The 15,952-nt window shown below is 41.0% G+C and overlaps 2 protein-coding genes across 8 annotated transcripts in view; one reads left to right on the top strand and one right to left on the bottom strand.

The window, feature by feature from the left end:
- The first annotated feature begins 1 nt into the window (after window position 1).
- Window positions 2-15,952, top strand: part of osmr (oncostatin M receptor) — a 26,723-nt gene continuing 10,772 nt past the window's right edge. Inside the window, exons 1-18 of one of the 4 annotated variants that reach the window (XM_031305706.2) lie at window positions 2-291; window positions 379-533; window positions 700-853; window positions 1,305-1,577; window positions 2,663-2,792; window positions 3,253-3,401; window positions 3,596-3,729; window positions 3,832-3,973; window positions 4,360-4,445; window positions 4,587-4,800; window positions 6,564-6,749; window positions 6,844-6,945; window positions 7,444-7,611; window positions 7,721-7,873; window positions 9,273-9,354; window positions 9,963-10,047; window positions 10,522-10,805; window positions 10,845-11,114. In XM_031305706.2, the coding sequence (XP_031161566.1) occupies window positions 165-291; window positions 379-533; window positions 700-853; window positions 1,305-1,577; window positions 2,663-2,792; window positions 3,253-3,401; window positions 3,596-3,729; window positions 3,832-3,973; window positions 4,360-4,445; window positions 4,587-4,800; window positions 6,564-6,749; window positions 6,844-6,945; window positions 7,444-7,611; window positions 7,721-7,873; window positions 9,273-9,354; window positions 9,963-10,047; window positions 10,522-10,805; window positions 10,845-10,899 (2,679 nt within the window). In that variant the 5' untranslated portion in view covers window positions 2-164 and the 3' untranslated portion in view covers window positions 10,900-11,114. Of the gene's footprint in view, window positions 292-378; window positions 534-699; window positions 854-1,304; window positions 1,578-2,662; window positions 2,793-3,252; window positions 3,402-3,595; window positions 3,730-3,831; window positions 3,974-4,359; window positions 4,446-4,586; window positions 4,801-6,563; window positions 6,750-6,843; window positions 6,946-7,443; window positions 7,612-7,720; window positions 7,874-9,272; window positions 9,355-9,962; window positions 10,048-10,521; window positions 11,115-15,952 lie in introns of those variants that run through there. The other 3 variants (XM_035998931.1, XM_031305705.2, XM_031305704.2) reach the window with 3 other exon arrangements.
- Window positions 13,354-15,952, bottom strand: part of sb:cb288 — a 4,423-nt gene continuing 1,824 nt past the window's right edge. For all 4 annotated transcript variants that reach the window (XM_035998953.1, XM_035998954.1, XM_035998952.1 and 1 more), the window contains 2 exons: window positions 14,455-14,542; window positions 13,354-14,212 (listed from right to left, as the gene is read on the bottom strand). In XM_035998953.1, the coding sequence (XP_035854846.1) occupies window positions 14,164-14,212; window positions 14,455-14,542 (137 nt within the window). In that variant the 3' untranslated portion in view covers window positions 13,354-14,163. The remainder of the gene's footprint in view (window positions 14,213-14,454; window positions 14,543-15,952) is intronic.

The following is a 15,952-nucleotide window of genomic DNA, read 5'->3' as shown; positions in this document are numbered from 1 at the left end:
GTGTATTTAGATTTTTCCTTGCATAAAACACAACAAAGCAACATCAGTTTGACATTTACAGACCTCCCATGGCTTCCGATATTACATCATGACTCTTACAGTATGTGTAGGCAGGGTGCATTTAGCCATTGACTCATGGGACTTGCAGTTAGTGCGTGCAGTGAATGGACAGCATGTCACTCAGATGTTTCTGTATTAACAGGATGATAAGTTTCAGAATATCCTTGATTAACCTGGTTAGGTTCTATCTAATATTTACTGAGAATTACAGTGGATGCTGCGTGGACACTGGTGAGTTTGGTTTATTTAAATTCTCTCGTCTCCCATATTAAAACTCCTCAAATATGTCCTGTAACTGTGTCATGTCCTGTGTGCCAGTTTGGCAGCCGCCAAGCCCGAGCATCATTCATTTGCAGGCGATCAGTGACAAGCAAAGCCTCTTGGTGAGCTGGCTGGTTAACCACAGCAGCTTCCTGGGCAACATTTATGAGATCCAGATCAGCCGCACTGAAAACTATAACGTCATTTACAATGTGAGTACTGAAGGATTTGTTGTCTGGGTTTTGTGTTGTTTAGGCTCTCTATAGTTGCATCCTGGTATTATCCTACATTTAAGAGCATTTACTGTTGTGATATTATGCATAATCACAAGTTCCTGAGCAATTAATGTACAATGTTTCCCTGTTTTTGTTATTCTAGAGAAATCTGAGTTTAATCTCTATGGATTCAGATGAATGCACATGGACATGGACCTCTGATGTGCCTCTGGAGTGCGTCGATCACTCAGTCAGAATACGATATTTCTATAATCAGTCTGTCCCGAGTCCCTGGAGCGACTGGATAACCAACCATGGTGAGATGATGCTATGGTTTTTAATTGTACATGAGTAAAACTACTAAAAATACATAAAAAGGTCAGTTTCTTGTGTGCACGGTTCCACTGATAAAATCATGACATCAAATAAGCAATAGTTTCTGTTCTCTTCCGTTTCACCAATCTTTATATCAGTGTTTCTCAACTGTTGCAGTTATTGCAAATGTCTGTTTCAATGCACTATTACTCAAAGCCTCTTCACAATAAACTTGGATTGGTTACTTTTTTGTTGTTTATATTTTGTGGAGGTGATACGATAGTGTAATTTTCTGCTTTAATGATACATAAGGTTTTTCACTTGTCTAAAGTTTTGCACTGGGGTGTGATGAGCGTCCATACCAGGGATTATAGACACAGCACCCCTGCTTATGCACACTGCTGTGCCAGATGCTCATGAGCCTGTGCTATAACTCTGCTCTGTGACCGGTAGGAGCCCAGGAGAAGGTTAAGACCAAGATCTTCCCCCTCCAGCGGCTGATGAGAGAGCACACCAGTGCCATGTTCTGCTGTGTTCCCCCAAGAGGAGTCAATATTACTAGCATGATCTTCAACAACAACAACTACCCTCTTATCAGCATTGGAGCCGGAGTCAAAGCTATCGCTGTAGATAACCTGACCATCCCAACAGCATACATTAAACGTCTTTCACTCTCTTGCAATAATGCAACAGGCAAAATTGCTCATGCCTGGAACTACATCAGTTGTACGTTTGTATTATTATTATTTTTATTTACATTCTTGAGATTTCTTCAACATTATTTTTCCAAAGAACATTTACATATATGTAGGGCTGCAACTAACGATTATTTTAATAATCGATTAATCTGTCGATTATTTTTTCGATTACAAAATACATAATATAATCGAATACATACTTGTTTTAGTTAATAGTTGTGTAAAGGTAAGTAACCCAAAGAGTAGACAACACACACACAAACAAACAAACATTCACTTGAAGCTTATTCATTAAATTATTACCATCATTGTAGTAAGTGCAAGTTAAGTTAATTTGTTCACCACATTTAAACACAGCTTAAGATGACCAAGTGCTATAAAAGAACTTTAAAATGAAATTAAAAAGTACAACAATAACTAATATGGGACAAAGCACAGAATATATACATGACAATAGATTGAAAAATGAATGGGCCAAAAAAGGCGAGTGAATAAAAACGTGTCTTTAGTCCTGCTTTACTACTGTTATTAACGAGCTAACGCTAGCTTGTCATGCTAGTCGGCTGGATAACGAGTAAACACCACACCAGCACCAGAAGAGGGACATTACGTTCCTCACTTCAAAACGGAACAAAAGTAGGATTGTGTAGTGACTTTACCCTGCTGTTGAACTCCCTCCTCATCAAGGACTCCAACATGTTTACGTTTTAGGTGCTGAATCATCACCGTGGTGCGCCCGTGCCATGCCGTGTCGCTTTTGCTAATCTTACAATTAACACATTTCGATTTATTTAGTGTGAAATGCTCCCACACCTTGGATGACTTAGGTCGTACTGATTTCTCTGCCTCCGCCATGTGTTTCAGACAACGTTAAGGGTCTCTCCGGTCTCTCCGTATTTCCTCTACCCCCGCTCTGCTCTTTTTTCTTTTTCTTTCGCTCCGCACCGCTCCACGGCACTCAACTCAATTGCTTTTATCTCCGCGACTGAGTGGCGTGTCGCGCGACACAACGAATCGATAATGAAATTCGTTGCCAACTTTTTTAATAATCGAATTTTATCGATTCGTTGTTGCAGCCCTACATATATGTATGTGTGTGTGTGGCTGCTGTAGTTCCTCCCCAGAAGCCCAGAAACCTCAGCTGTGTGACCTCAGACATGACAACTGTCATTTGTACCTGGGAATCAGGCAGAAAACGAGACCCGTTCGATCGCAACAAGCAAACACACACTGTCCACATAGGGTAAGTGCACACATTATCAAAAATTTCTTCCAACTCCCTCTTTGACATGTGTACGAACTCAAATGTTTGCCACATTTCTATGTTGCTCTGCTATGAAGTTAAATAGGAAATAAATCATAATTAGACTGTTGCTCATTCTGTAAACAGATGAAAAGGCAACTATAGAACAGAGCTTCTCAGCATCATGGTGGGACACACTGTGCAGACAGGCCCAAAGGATATTTCTTTGATACAGCATATTGATATATTTAATACAGGTAAACGATGAGATTTCAAGTATAAAATGGATGTTTAATTCATTTGGAGCTGCCCTTAAAACAAGACTACAAACGTATACCATACTCTGCTTGACAACACGCCAGAAAAGGTTGGTTGTTCTTTAATCAATCCCAAAACAAACAGTTCTGGCGGATGTCTCATAAGTCTTTTCCCATTCCCTTCTTTGCTATTGAAAACACAGGAACTCCGACCAGGCTCCCATCAACTGCGAGCCGTCATCTTGTACTTTCCCGGCCGTCCCGCAGTTGGAAGAGTACAACATCAGTTTGGTGGTGAAGGACCAGCTGGGAGAGGAGACAGAGAGCTATAGCTTCAACATCTCTGACAGAGGTCAGAAGTGACTCAAACATATAAAATGAATATGGAATATACAGTATATGCCCTCAACAATGTAGTGAAATTAGTGCTGGTTTCATCATCGTGTTGTTTCAATGTTCACTGCACAAACACCTTGAGATGAACTTTGATCACATCACCTGTGAATTGTGTGTGTGTGTGTGTGTGTGTGTGTGTGTTTCCATCAGTGTTTCCTGTCGTGGAGGTGAACAGAGTGAGCCCTGGGTCAACACACACCACTGTTTCCTGGATCGTTCCAGGGAACTTGACCCAACTGAACCTCCTCTGTCAGGTCACTACAGACTCAGACAGCACCACTGAGGTGAGTTTAATCCGGTTTAACTAAAATATTCACACTGCAGAATTGAAAGTTGAAAATGCATTTTCTTTTTTTTTTTATCTTCCGTCTGTGTATTTGTAACAGCTGAGTTGCAATAATGCGAGTGGTCTCTGCCAAGTCAGACTGGAACATCTGCTTCCCAACACGTGCTACTCTACCAGGGTACGCTGCTCTGCCAATGGCAGGCTCTGGGGAGATTGGACACAGCCCATATCCTTCATAACCTGTGAGTACGAAAAGGGTGTATTACCTGGAAAATGTGGTGTATACAAGGGTGTGGTCAAGTCCGAGTAAAATTAAGTTTGAGTCAAGACCAAGTTGAAATTAAAATGTCATCCTATTTCAGGCTAGGACTAAATCAGGCAATAAATTAACCTAAACATTTATGAACCCTGACATCCTGGTTGCATATCCAACTTTGCAAACACAACCACAAGGAAAGTTAATTTTCCTCAGCCAATTCCTTTTTTTTTCTTTATATACACTTTGTTTTAATCAGACAATAAACAGTTGAGCCAAGGTCAGGTTATTAACTACTGGTAGTACTATAGTCTTAGTACATACAAGTAGTATACTGGTATTGAACACATAATGTTCATGTGATCTCCTCAGATCCGTTGGTGACCTTGGATGTATGGAGGAGAATAAAGCAGCTGTCCGACCCGATGAGTCGTCAAGTTACTCTATTGTGGACTCCAGTAAGACTCTATGCTCGTCTATTATTATTTTTTTGGCACAAATACTGGCGTAATAGCACACAAACTCTTTGTCTGGTTTAGGGCATATATGTCACGACAGCATGAACTTTTCCCAACTTCCATGACCACCTTTGTTCCCAGCATGTTCCTGGGTCAGCAGTCACAGTGAACATACAAGGCTACGTAGTTCAGTGGTCGCAGGAAGGCCAAAACTGGACCGAGCGGAAGGACAGTGGACAAACCCAGGCAGAGGTCTCCATCAATCTGGGACAGTATGACTTCAGTGTCCAGGCTGTTCTCCACACCGGCTCCACCATCCCTGCTCACATCACCATCCCACAGGGGGACGATGGAGGTGAGCAACGCATGTGGAATCAGCTGAGATTCTCTTAGTTCAGTGTTGGTGGAGGTTTTCAGTCTGAGTCTGAGTCTTATATTGCTTTTTGAATTTACCCTCATTAATACCCTTCGGCAGGGGCGGATTGGCCATCTGGCAATTCTGGCAAATGCCAGAGGGGTCCGATTTTTTTTTTAATATACAAATAAATTGTCTTTACAGGCCGACAGCGCATAGGACGGGTTTTTATCGCTTGCATGATTTCACTATGGTCATAATAATAATAATTATATTAATAATAATAATAATAATAAATGGCCTGGTCCAGAGATGGGCCAACCGACCCATCTAGAGGTACTCAAACTGAGACATTCAGTCAAAATCAAGCACGTCACCTTCAAACGGGATCTCCGTTTACAGGGTTCAGGCTGTACCGGACTCTCCCGGTGATCATGCTGCTCTGGGGGACCGGCTGTGCAGCGAGAAGCTGCTGCTGACGGGTGCAGAGCTTCGCCGGAGCTCCGACTGCTGTCTGTCCGCGCGCCCGTCTGATGGTATCCGTATTAAATTGAGACAGTTTAATTACTGGTTAAAAACGTCTCGTCGCGTTAAATAGTCTAATTCTATGTTTTGGTACAGTTGGTTTTAACGCCTGATGCGAAGTGTAGCGCCTATAGGAGTACGCATGACAACCATGAACAAGCAGCGTCGTTCTGCTCCGTCTTTCTTCTGTGCCCCATTCACGTAGTGTTTAGTTTTACACTATGTAGGTTAAACTCTGCATTTAATCCGCAGTTCACATGTATGCAAGAACTGTGGTGGTCCATTACACTGTAGGCTATATTCAACGTCACTGATCATTTTTGATCAACAGAACGTTTTGTATCCATAACATGATTGTGTTACTGTACAATTTAGCAGTAAAAGCAGTAGCCTATGTAAGTCAAGCCTACATTTTTCAACTTGGGAGCAAAACGTGCTCCTTGGGGGGAAAAAAAGTTACCATAAAGCCCTGTTCATGCTAATTAAACAACTGGACTTTGGGGTCAGGTGTTGTCATATCCGGCCCATGTCCCAGATGTGAAAGCCCCCTTACTGGACTACTGAATATAATAATATTCTATTATATTTTGTATTTTGAATTGTTACCTGCCACCAGAATTTTGTGATTTCCTTGCCATAAATATAGACGTTTTTACCATAAATTGGTGCCTAAAAATGTATCAGAATGCAGGAATGGAAGTCTTTTACCCTCAAAATTTCCAAAAGGCCAATTCTGAGCAAGGAAAAACCCTGAAGTATAATCACAGACAGCCATGAAAACATTTAAATTGCAGAGTTAGCGAGTTAAAAACAGATGAAAAAATGGAGAACCAGACAGACAATATGTACAGTGTCAATGGAGAGATGCACAAACAATCGAACAGACAGACAGTGACAACAAAGAACATACTGTAGAGAATGACAGTAACAGCTTACAAACGGCATAAACAGGCAGTATGTGTAAATTTGTTATAAACGTGTGCTCTTTAAAAAGTAGTAAGCATTGTTTGCCAGTTACTTACATTAAATGTTTAAAAATCTGTTACATAAGGTACTGCCTATATTATTTCACCATCTGTACACAAATGTAATTAAGTAATGCACGTGTCCGTGGGTGGGGCTGCATGGGCGTGGTGATGTGGGCTGGTGTGGCTACAGTACCAGGGTGGAATTTTTGTCCCAGTCCACCCCTGCCCTTCGGGTTGCAACATCAGAGTCTGAAATTTGTGTCTGTCCAGAAATCCTCCCAGTAAAGAAGCGGTTGAGCAGCAGCACAGCTGCTGGTTTTAATCTGTCCTGGGTGGAGCAGGACTCTGCCACCTGTGGCTATATAGTGGAGTGGTGCATCCTGGGAAACACAGTGCCTTGCACTCTGCAATGGCTGAAGGTGCCAGAGGGAAACAACACATTGTTCCTTCCTGCTAGTAAGTTTCTGTTTCGTTGTTTTCCTTTAGTGTAAATGCACCCTTTAAGTTTTTCCTATGTTGGCATTTAATGTCATACACTTTTATTTTGCAGGAAATTTCAAAGCAGGTTGTAGGTATACATTTAAAATCTACAGATGCACAGAAAATGGACACCGACTACTTGAGGTACAGACTGGATACTCACAAGAGCTCAGTGAGTGGTATTACTGATTAATCATTTGTACTGGAAATGTGTGTGGCTGTGTTCTTGTATTTGTGTGGATCTGACAACAGTATTTCTTCAAGAGGTTAATCAGGTGTTTTGCTGGTTGAGTAGAGGGGTTTCAGGTATGTTCCAGAGGACGGTAAGACATACTGAAGAGATGAGGTCTGGAGCACATGGTTGAAAATGAAACATTAAATAAGGTGTAACAGCTAGTTTTGACACCAGATATCTTGATCAGAGACTCTAATGAGGACATTCTCCAGATTTCATCTTTACACAAACACCATCTTACCAGATATGCAGAGAGGAGGAAGAAGGGACAAGAAGGTGTGCAAATTAAAGTGCGATCAAACCGAAGCTTTTGCAGCAGATTCTGACAGATAAAAAGTCACTGTAGATTAATATGAGTTGGAAGTTGCATTAATGTCTAAGTTCTGTTGCTTTAACACTACCTGTCTTCCTTCTTCAAAACCACCTTTTCCACAGAATCTGTACAGTCCCCGAGTCTGGTTGAACCTTTTCAGAGTACTATCTCATCTGTGACGCTGGAGTGGAGTTACGATGAGGACGATCCGGCTCATTCTGCATTCATCACTGGTTACCTGGTTACAGCACAGGCAGTAGGATCTGGTACGCTGCTAGGTCATGCTGCAAGTAGGTGCAGAGGAAAGCGTCCACTGTTAATAATTCTTGATGAAAATGTGCAAAATATGAACACACACAAAAACAGAAACGAGTCTTTGATAATCTTGTGTGAATCTAGATCTGTTTAACGTGTTGGTGGCAGACCCTCGGAGGAAGTCTGTGACCATAGAGGGTCTGGAGCAGAACCAAGAGTATGCTTTCTCTGTGAGCGCTCTCACTAAGGAGGGGCCTGGACAACCAACCAACATCACTATCAGGACCAGAACCAACTGTGAGCTCCATAACATCCAGTGCAATCACAGAGATACAACAATTTAACAATATTTATTAGGGCCCGAGCACCGACAGCGGCGAAGGCCCTATTGAAACAGAAGGAATTATTATTACGGCAAATGAATTGCCTTTTTGAGGGGCTTAACATATTCAAAAACTCACCAAAATTGGCGGTCACATCAAGCCTGGTGAAAATGTACGTATTTTAAAGGTTTCGGGAACAGGCGTACAAAAATGGCTCGCTAGCGCCCCCTACAAAGTAAAAAAAAATTGAGCCCCTGCAGTACGTTTAACGTAGACTCACGAAACTTGGTACACATATGTAGCATGTCAAGACGTACAAAAAATGGAGCCATACCCTGAACCCAACAGGAAGTCTGCCATTTTGAATTGAAAGTTATTAAAAGAAAAACTTTTCGTCAAACGGTGTGGGCGTGGCGGCCATTTTGAGTGTTTAGCGTAGATGAGAAAGTGGCTGTAACTACAGTGTACATTGTCATATCTGCTTGAAATTTACCACAATCAACAAGAGTATAGGCCTGAGGACAACTAGAAGCCAATATTGACTTTTGGTCATAGCGCCCCCCGTTGGCAACAGGAAATCAGCCTTATATGACAAACATCATCAGATTTACATGAAACTTATAATGTGTGGTCTACATGTGATACTGAGCCGCTCCCTATAATGTAACCACGCCCACAAACTCAGGCCACGCCCCTTTCATAACATTTGAACTGTTTAAAGTAGAGTCTTGTGTGAGGTGTCATTGAACTCAGCAGAGTTCCTTTTTAATTGGTGATGGTTTGGCCCACCCCCTAAGCCTTAGCCACGCCCCCTTTTATAACTAATGACCCGTTTGATGTAAACTATTGTGTGAGGTGTCATTGAACTCAGCAAAGAGTTCCTTATTCGTTGGAGATGGTTTGGCCCGCCCCCCTATGCTTAAGCCACGCCCCCTTTCATAACTGGTGACCCGTTTAAGGTAGAGTCTTATGTGAGGTATCAATGAACTCAGCAGAGACTTCCTTTTTTATTGGTAAAAGTTTGCCCCGACCCCTATGCCTTGGCTACGCCCCCTTTCACAGCTAATGAACTGTAGGACGTAGAGTCTTTTGTGAGGTATCATTGAACTCAGCCGAGAGTTCCCTTTTCATTGGTGACGATTTGCAGTGTCTGAGTGCCGCGCAAATGCACGGTTGCAAGGAGCAGCATCTGCCAGTAACCCCGACGTGCGCAGAGGCGCGAGGGACCATCCAACACTGCTTACAGCTTTAATTTATTTTACTTTTTTGTTTTTTTTCTCTTAGAATCTTTAAAAGTTGTCAGATTCCAGTACACAGACTTGGATTTTACTGGTTGATTGTATAAACTCCTCACCTTCTGTTTGCTCTGGTAGACTCTGCTCACCTGGCCAAGATACTGACTCCCATCTTGTTACTGCTGGGCTGCATCATTCTACTGTGGCCTCAAAGAAAAATGTGAGCACCTTTATCTTTAAAGTGCTCATATTATGCTCATATGTTCATAATTGTATTTAGAGGTTGTACCAGGATAGGTTTACATGGTTTAATTTTCAAAAAACACACATTGCTGCAGCTCCTCTTTTCACCCTGTGTGTTGAGCTCTCTGTTTTAGCTACAGAGTGAGGCATCTCACTTCTGTTACATCTTTGTTGGGAGTCGTACATGCGCAGTAGCTAAGTAAGCACTACTGTACTAGCTAGTCAGTTGCAGAGTATGAGGGCGTGCCACGCTAGCAGCTAGGCGAGCATTATAACGTGTGTTACAAAGTGACGCACGTTCGTCACGGAAGTAAAGGCTGGACTACTATAGAGCTGTTTGAAGCAGTTTGTGAACAGTGTTTTCTGTTGGAGATGGTAAGTCCCTTTGGGGTGGACTTTGGGCTTTTTCACTTTGTAAACCTATAAAATGCACAAAAAAGATATATGACACAATAAAGGAAAGGGAAAAAAGCCAAAAAGCATAATTTGAGCACTTTAAAACTTTACTTAAACATTCATTCCTGCAGAAGGTGACCTGGGGCTCCTCTCTTTTCCATGTTCTTTGTTGTTCTGTTTATCTTCCAGACTGACGAGTGTGCTGAAGGAGATCTTTACTTACCCTGCTGGTATGAACATCAAAACTCCTGAGTTTGACAGCTTCCTGCATGAGGTATGGACAAACCAAAATAGTCAAATCATAGAGAGGAAACAACTGCTATGTGCTAACCATAAGTTATAAGTTTAATACGTAAATACGTTTTATTCTTTTTGGAGAGCATGTGAATAATAAACTATTTTAACAAACTGAATTTGATTAGGTCCTCCCTCCAGTGGTTTCAAAAAGGGATTCATTGTTGGTTTTGAGTTTATAATAGATTTAACACTTGTTCAAAGGGATTCAGGTGGCCCACATTACTTGCATTTTAATCAATAATTGTCTTATTTCACTCACGTTAATTTTCACACAGAGACTGTATAAGCAAATTACATCCAATAATTGAATTTCCTGTTTAGTGTTTTGCAGATTAATTCAAATATGCACACACACCATTCCGTGCACATTAGGCCCACTGCTTTTATTGTCTGAAATCATGTGTAGTTATGTGCCTTACATCATTATAATCCCCTCTGAATGTTCGTACAGATGGGTGAGCGGCTGCAGTCTCAGAAGGTGGAGGAGTGCAGCTGCTGTGACATTGAGATCCTGAATACCAGACCTCTTCTGGATGAAACAACGGCACTGAGAGATGCTGAACCCATGAACACACTGCCCTCTCCTGGTTCCCAGCCCTCTCCTTCAGACTTGTCACTCTCCTGTGTGCCACTCCAAACAGAATACTGTCCACAGTCAGTCAAACAAACATGCATCTCAAACGAGACTTATTTGCACACCAATGAGGAGGATTTGTCTGAGGCACAACAAGTTATGTTAACTGACATCAAATCAAGCTTGGAATCTTCTGAAAGTCTTCAGGAATCAAGTAGTGTTATATATGGTTATATCGTCAGTGAGACTTTATAAAGTCAAAGACCAGGCCCAAAACATCTATGTCATATTTCTGTAAATAGATGCTTTGTTTATTAGACATAATGTGAATCTGCAGCTTTCTAATGTAAATACGTGAAGCTTTTGTATTTATGCCACACTTTAACATACTACTGTATATGCAAAACACACATCAGACAATCTGGAGAGTATTTTAGACTTAATACAAAACTTAACTTAAACTACTTATGAAGCTCAGCGCAAATTCTTTCAGGAAGACTTCTAATAACTTCAATCACCGCTCTCTCTTACTAAAACTATTCAGCTGTTTAGAGGCGTTCACTTTTCAGTAAACCAACCAGAATTGGCCACGAAATTCATGATCCAATCACAGCATGACATCCCTGCTTTAAATCTGTTTGTCTCCCTGCTGCTGTCAGCTGTCATTTCAGGCAAAGCATGCAACCCTCCTCCTCCCCATTCACCTCCAGTCACCATCACACGTGTGTGTCTAGACTCCATTGGGGGAATATGTCTTGGCTTCTCTACCCCTTTAAAAAATATTATTTTATAACGATGCAGTCTAATCTCCAAAGACTCTGTACATTTCATATTATGCATATGTACAATAAATCTTTGCATATCTGCAACAAAGTCTCTCCTGATTGAAATAGCTTCTGCAGCAATACAGTCCAAAGTGAAAGTGTAGCCTACACAATATCAGAAGAGGAAGTGAAGTGTGAAGCAACTAGACATGTTATCCAGATGAAACTGATAGCACGGATAAGACAGCTGAACATCTAAAAACATCTTTTTTTAACTTTGTTTTATATTACTTGTATGGCATTATCAAAATGTATTATTGATTATCAAACACTGTATTGAATGATCCGGTAGGAGGTAGTATACCATATTGATGTAATAGCTAAAAGAAGATAGAAAGAAGAAAGAAAAATAAGAGGAAAGGGTTATTGGTCAGTATTTGTTTCTGCAGCTGCCCATCAGTGACTAGTGGGTAAGAAGTCTGTTTTTACTGTGATGAGCGTCTGACTCAAATATCAAAACTTACTGGACTCTTACACGTAAACTCTCTCTACTTGTTAAAACAGGCCACTCAGTAATTTCTGAAACCTCCTACTGATATTTTGCTCTACAGTTATGACTCCCATTTCCACCAAATATGCAGTTCATAGCCAGACATGTTATAACTGCTAATGTGATTTCACATAGTGAACTGATCTGATGTCCTATTGCCTTGTGATCAGATTTTTGGAAGACACATTATTGTTTTCGTCATTTCAAAGGCATCTGAGGAACTGAGTGTGTAATTGCTCTCGCAAGTGCAGCTTCATCAAGAAACACTGAATTGTTTCGTAGCAGGACATCAGTTACCTACAGTAAATCCCTGTGTTACCCTATCCTTTATCCACGAACACAGCTGTGTAGGAGTATGATCTTGGTTTTGCTCTAGGTACAAATCTAGGTTAGAACATAGATTTGCAGGCGCCTGGGTGGCTCACCTTGTGGAGCGCGCGCCCATATATAGAGGTTTACTCCTCGACGCAGCGGCCGCGGGTTTGACTCCGCCCTGTGGCCCTTTGCTACATGTCATTCCCCCTCTCTCTCCCCCTTCATGTCTTCATCTGTCCTATACAAATAAAGGCCTAAAATGCCCCAAAAATGATCTTTAAAAAAAGAAAGAATATAGATTTGCACTGATCTTGCTGATTTTGACAGTTTTTATGTTGAACAGGTGACTTTACAACAAACGGTTATTATTGAAGTAAGTTTGTACTGTTCTATTGCTTACTGACTATCATGTTTACAGTACATATTAGCAAGGTTTTATTAAATAGCACAAATCTCCCATGTTTCTTCTCAGTAATTGCCATTTTATAAACTCCAGGTTTAGAACGTTGTCTTTGATCATTCAAATGATATATTTTGTACAATCCCAGAGCTGATAAATATTTTGAAAGTTGTGTCTAACATTTAAGTATGGAAGGTAAATATTAAGTATAAGGTCTACTTAAAGCACATAGTGAGTGATTAAAATGTCTTCACCATACAGTAAACATTCACTCAATGCAGCTACCACATTTTCGATGTAATCCAAACTATCCACACATCTGCCTTGATGTTTTGAAAAATGTGGATGCACTTTATTTCAAAGTCGAAGGTATGACTGGATTGCACGGTTCAAATGATTAGTATCTCATTTATCAGTTAAAGCATCCCTACTCTGATGAATTTAGCACAATTTCCATCCAACACTCCCAGTTCCTACCACAGGGAATACAACTTTTTAACACTTCATCACTGAGTTTTAGGTAAGACTCATATACATCACAATACTGCACTAAGTGGAACTTGCACAAAATAGGTTTTACCATCTGGCATGGGTGAATCACACAGCATGTCTTTCCTCAGTCCATGCTTAAGGTAAATAAGAAATACACCATGAAACTAAAGGTAGAACAAGGGATTAAGTCTGATTTGAAGTTTGACCTAATTGTGACTCAGTCACAGATCTTAGCATTTATTCATTTTCACATTCCACTTAAAAAGTCACAGGTTATTGTAGAGTCAAAAGTCATACAGTAGTTACAACATCCTGAGTAAAGTGTGAATTTCAAAGAAGACAACAGAGGACAAATAGAAAATAGTCCATTTCTGATTTCCACAGTAAATGCTGTCCAAATACTATGAGCAGAGGTGATTGGCTGATTGTCCTGAACACCCTGGCAGCTTTAGGAATTTCCCCTAAAAATCTTTAAAAAGCGAGGACAGAAAATTGATGTAAATGGAACCAACTGATGCCATTATGTACTGTAAAATAAAATATATAAAGAAATACAATGCCAGAAGAGAGGACATGCTTAAAATACAACTGTCAATTTGGTACAGGTACAAAACATGCACACAAACATGTATTAAATACACCACAATCTATCTCTCAGACACACAGCTTATTGGTGCTGCGTCGTCCCTCAGTAGTGCAGAGTTCACAGAAAAAAGCAGCATGATCTGACCTGCCAAACAAGCGCTTCACCTCAACATGGAGCTTTGAGTCAACAGGAGCACAAGCAGGCAGTAGAGCTGAAACAGGTGACACCTCCACTCAGTTAAATCAGTTTTTTGTGGTTTGATCTTTGGATGTATTAGGAGGATGTTCTTCAGTGGCATATTGTTTCTCGGGTGCTTTTCTCTGACTGGGAGCAAAGTCTTAGTGCAAAACCATTGAGATCCAAAATGACCTGCTGAACAGGCGCAAGATATTCTCAACCTGGAAGCCATTCTTCACACAGAGGTCCTCTGTTTTACTCTCATCCTCACCTTGCTGTGCTTTCTGAAAGGGAAACACAAGAGTTTGTTCACATGGCAACTACAAGAAAAACAGTAACACGATTAAAAATGAAGTGGAAAAGTGCAGTGAGGGGATTTGTCTTTCTTTGATGAGCTGGGATACAAAGTTCAGACATGTGACGCTAAAAGGCAAGTGAATGAATGGCTGTTTGCAAGATCGCTCTGTCAACAAAATCAAATTGAAGCTCCAGCAAAGTCAAGTTGGGGCTTGCGTTTGTCCTTTACCGTTGTGGTGGTGGCGACACCATGCACTTCCACAGGACAGCGTAGAGAGCAAGTAAAAAGGCAATGAACACTGTGGCTGCAATTGCACCTAAAAGCACAAAAGCACAAAAATAAACACACACGTATGTTAAAGCACAACTACACATGTGCCAATACATGAGGACACACGCATGCACCAAGTTCAGTGTAGCACAATTCACTGTTGCATCTAGAGCTGCAAAGATTAATCAATTAGTTGTCGACTACTAAATGAACTGGCAACTATTTTGATAATCGATTCATTTTTTTTTTTTAAAAAGAAAAAGAAAATTCTCTGATTCCAGCTTCCTAAACGTGAATTATTTTCTAGTTTCTTCACTCTTCTTCACAATGATCAACATTTTTCACCATTTTATGGAAAAACAACTAATCTATTAATCACATAAACAGATTAATCAACAATGAAAATAATCGTCAGTTGCATCCCTAGTTTTTTTTTTTTTTTTTTTAAAAACCTTTATTTATCCAGGTAAGTCGATTGAGAACAACTTCTCATTTGCAATGACAACCTGTCACATTCACACAGTGACACATTCATACCTGGAATACCTGGAAGCTGCCCAGTACAACCAGTCTGATCTGCTGGCCACTGAGCAGCTCCACTGGAGCAGTTGGGGTTAAGGGCCTTGCTCAAGGGCACCTCAGTGGTGGTAATGTGTAGTGGTGGGACAAACGCTGCTCGTTCACTTTCCCCACCCAGATTATTTTCCTGTCAGTCTGGGGATTGAACCGACGACCTCACGGTTCCAAACTTACTTCTTAACCTCTAGGCCACCACTGCCCTATCTTCTGCAGGGAGTACTCCAGAAATAATTGGTTTACCTTTTGTTCATCCTATTGACCTGAATAAACCTGTTCCTCCACATAAACAAAAACTGTTTTATGACTGTGTCTGCTCATATGTAAATGTGTGCTCCTCATTTTCCTATCCATCTTCACATATAATAATAATAATAATTCATTACATTTATATAGCGCTTTATCTTAGACACTCTTATCAAGGACTACTCTCTAACACCACCAATGTATAGCACCCACCTGGGTGATGCACGGCAGCCTTACGACGCCAGATGCTTACCCCGGAGAAAACCCACGCAGACACGGGGAGAACATGCAAACTCCATACAGAAAGGCCCGGGACGACCAGGGTTCAAAACCGGTACCTTCTTGCTATGAGGCCACAGTGCTAACCATTGGGCCACCATGCTGCATGTCATACATAGCATATATCAAGAGAACTACTGGAATATCTTTTCGGGGATTTTGGAATTTCTTCCTTCCTGTGAGAGGCTTGTAAATGTCATCTTTCAGAGCTCTGCAGATTGTCATCCTGCATTCGTAATATAACTGAGACCCGAGGAATTTCACTGCCCTTTCCAAGTTTCTAGTCTGGTGAACTGACACTGTTATGTGAGCGTTATATTTTTCAATGTGTATGACAAAAACCACCAGTCTCAGC

The sequence above is a fragment of the Sander lucioperca genome, chromosome 2 (genome assembly GCF_008315115.2).
Source record: "Sander lucioperca isolate FBNREF2018 chromosome 2, SLUC_FBN_1.2, whole genome shotgun sequence".
Lineage (NCBI taxonomy): Eukaryota > Metazoa > Chordata > Actinopteri > Perciformes > Percidae > Sander > Sander lucioperca.
This window is presented reverse-complemented; position numbering and strand designations above follow the sequence as displayed.